General features: G+C 40.7%; 1 protein-coding gene across 1 annotated transcript; it reads right to left on the bottom strand.

Moving 5' to 3' along the window:
- Nucleotides 1-918: 918 nt before the first annotated feature.
- LOC102261897 (dynein light chain roadblock-type 1) lies at nucleotides 919-1,290 on the bottom strand. The gene has a single exon (XM_005873340.2). The coding sequence runs from the start codon at nucleotides 1,249-1,251 to the stop codon at nucleotides 934-936; it is 318 nt and encodes a 105-aa protein (XP_005873402.1). The 5' UTR covers nucleotides 1,252-1,290; the 3' UTR covers nucleotides 919-933.
- Between the last annotated feature and the right edge of the window lie 211 nt (nucleotides 1,291-1,501).

The raw sequence follows: 1,501 nt of genomic DNA, 5'->3' as shown, positions 1-1,501 counted from the left end.
CAGTCAGAGAAAGATAAATATCACATGATCTCACTCATTTGTGGAATATAAAGAACATTATAAACTGATGAACAACAATAGATCCAGAGACAGAAAAGCATCGATTAGATGCTCAAACCTCAGAGGGAAGGTAGGGGAGGGTGGGGGTAAGGGGAACCAAAGGACCAAAGGACTTGTATGCATGCATATAAGCCTAACCAATGGACACAGACACCAGGAGGGTGAGGGTATGAATGGGGGAGGGGGGATGGGGGGATAAGGACACATATATAATGCCTTAATCAATAAAGAAAGAAAAAAAGTTAATGTTTAAACTACTACAATAAACCCTCGATTTTGCGGACCACAATTTAACATACAAAATTTCTGGTCAATATGTCATATGTGAAAATTAACACCCTGTTAATTTTTAAATGCTTTTAACCAAGATTTTCTTATAATCACATTAACAGGTTATTTCTTGTTGTTAACTGTAACCTACATGTTTGAATTCAAGAGTCACCACTCATAACCAATGCTCAGTGAATGATAGCAAGTGATCATACCGCATTGCAAGTGGCAATCAGTCTGGTCACAGAGTATGACTTCTTTCTTTCTTTCTTTTTTTAAGTTTCAGTTATTGCTAGTTAAAGGAAAGCAGCCTTTTCCAAGGGCAGCACAGTGAACAGAAGGTCAGAAGAAAGCAGGATGTGGGCCTCTCGTAAGCTCTTGTTCCGAAACCTGAGCTTTAGGAAAGAGGGCCCTCCTGGGAACTCAGGGCAACTGGTCAGCAGAAGGATGCTTTGGTGGGATGGAGCAGATCTGCAGCCCACTCTGGTCACTGGATCAGTCTACATGGGCTTTAAGGCGATTTCCACCTGCCTGTTGGTTGACATGATTAACACTATTATTATCATTAACTTAAGAAATGATGCATGGAGCCAACAGAGTGGCTTATACAGTTGGATTCTGAATTTCAATCAGGAAGTAGTCTTTATCAGGTGTGACCATAATTTCATTTTTCTTGGAGCAGATTTGCAGGAAGGTGAGGTCATTCTGGGGGTCAACTTCACGTGTGATGATCCGGGCCTTCAAGATGAAGTTGTGCATGAGGTTGGCATACTGTGTAGTGGTGGGATTGTTTATGGTGCTCTTAATGGGAATGTCTTCTGTGTTCACCACAATGATTCCCTGCACTCCCTTCTGGCTCTGAGGATGCTTCAGTGTCTCCTCCACCTCTGCCATCTCAGATGGATGGGTTAGCTCTGCCATGGCATGACTTGCTGCAGCAGTTATAACTCAAGTCCATGTCCCCATGTGCACTAAACCATGCCCCAGTCATGTGCGTTTGTTTACTCGAGGTGACCTATTCAGGATAAATCTAAAATTATAGTAACACATACAAAAAACTTTTCTGTGAAATTGAACTTTTCATACATATTTAATTTCAATTACACAAACTAATTTGTCAATTTTTTAGCAAACACATTTGCAAAACCTACTTTATTATATAGCAGACTTT

This window comes from Myotis brandtii, unplaced genomic scaffold, assembly GCF_000412655.1.
Source record: "Myotis brandtii unplaced genomic scaffold, ASM41265v1 scaffold406, whole genome shotgun sequence".
NCBI lineage: Eukaryota > Metazoa > Chordata > Mammalia > Chiroptera > Vespertilionidae > Myotis > Myotis brandtii.
This window is presented reverse-complemented; position numbering and strand designations above follow the sequence as displayed.

Excerpts from the sequence above, each read along its gene's own strand:
- LOC102261897 (XM_005873340.2), bottom strand. The coding sequence starts at position 1,251 with ATGGCAGAGCTAACCCATCCATCTGAGATGGCAGAGGTGGAGGAGACA.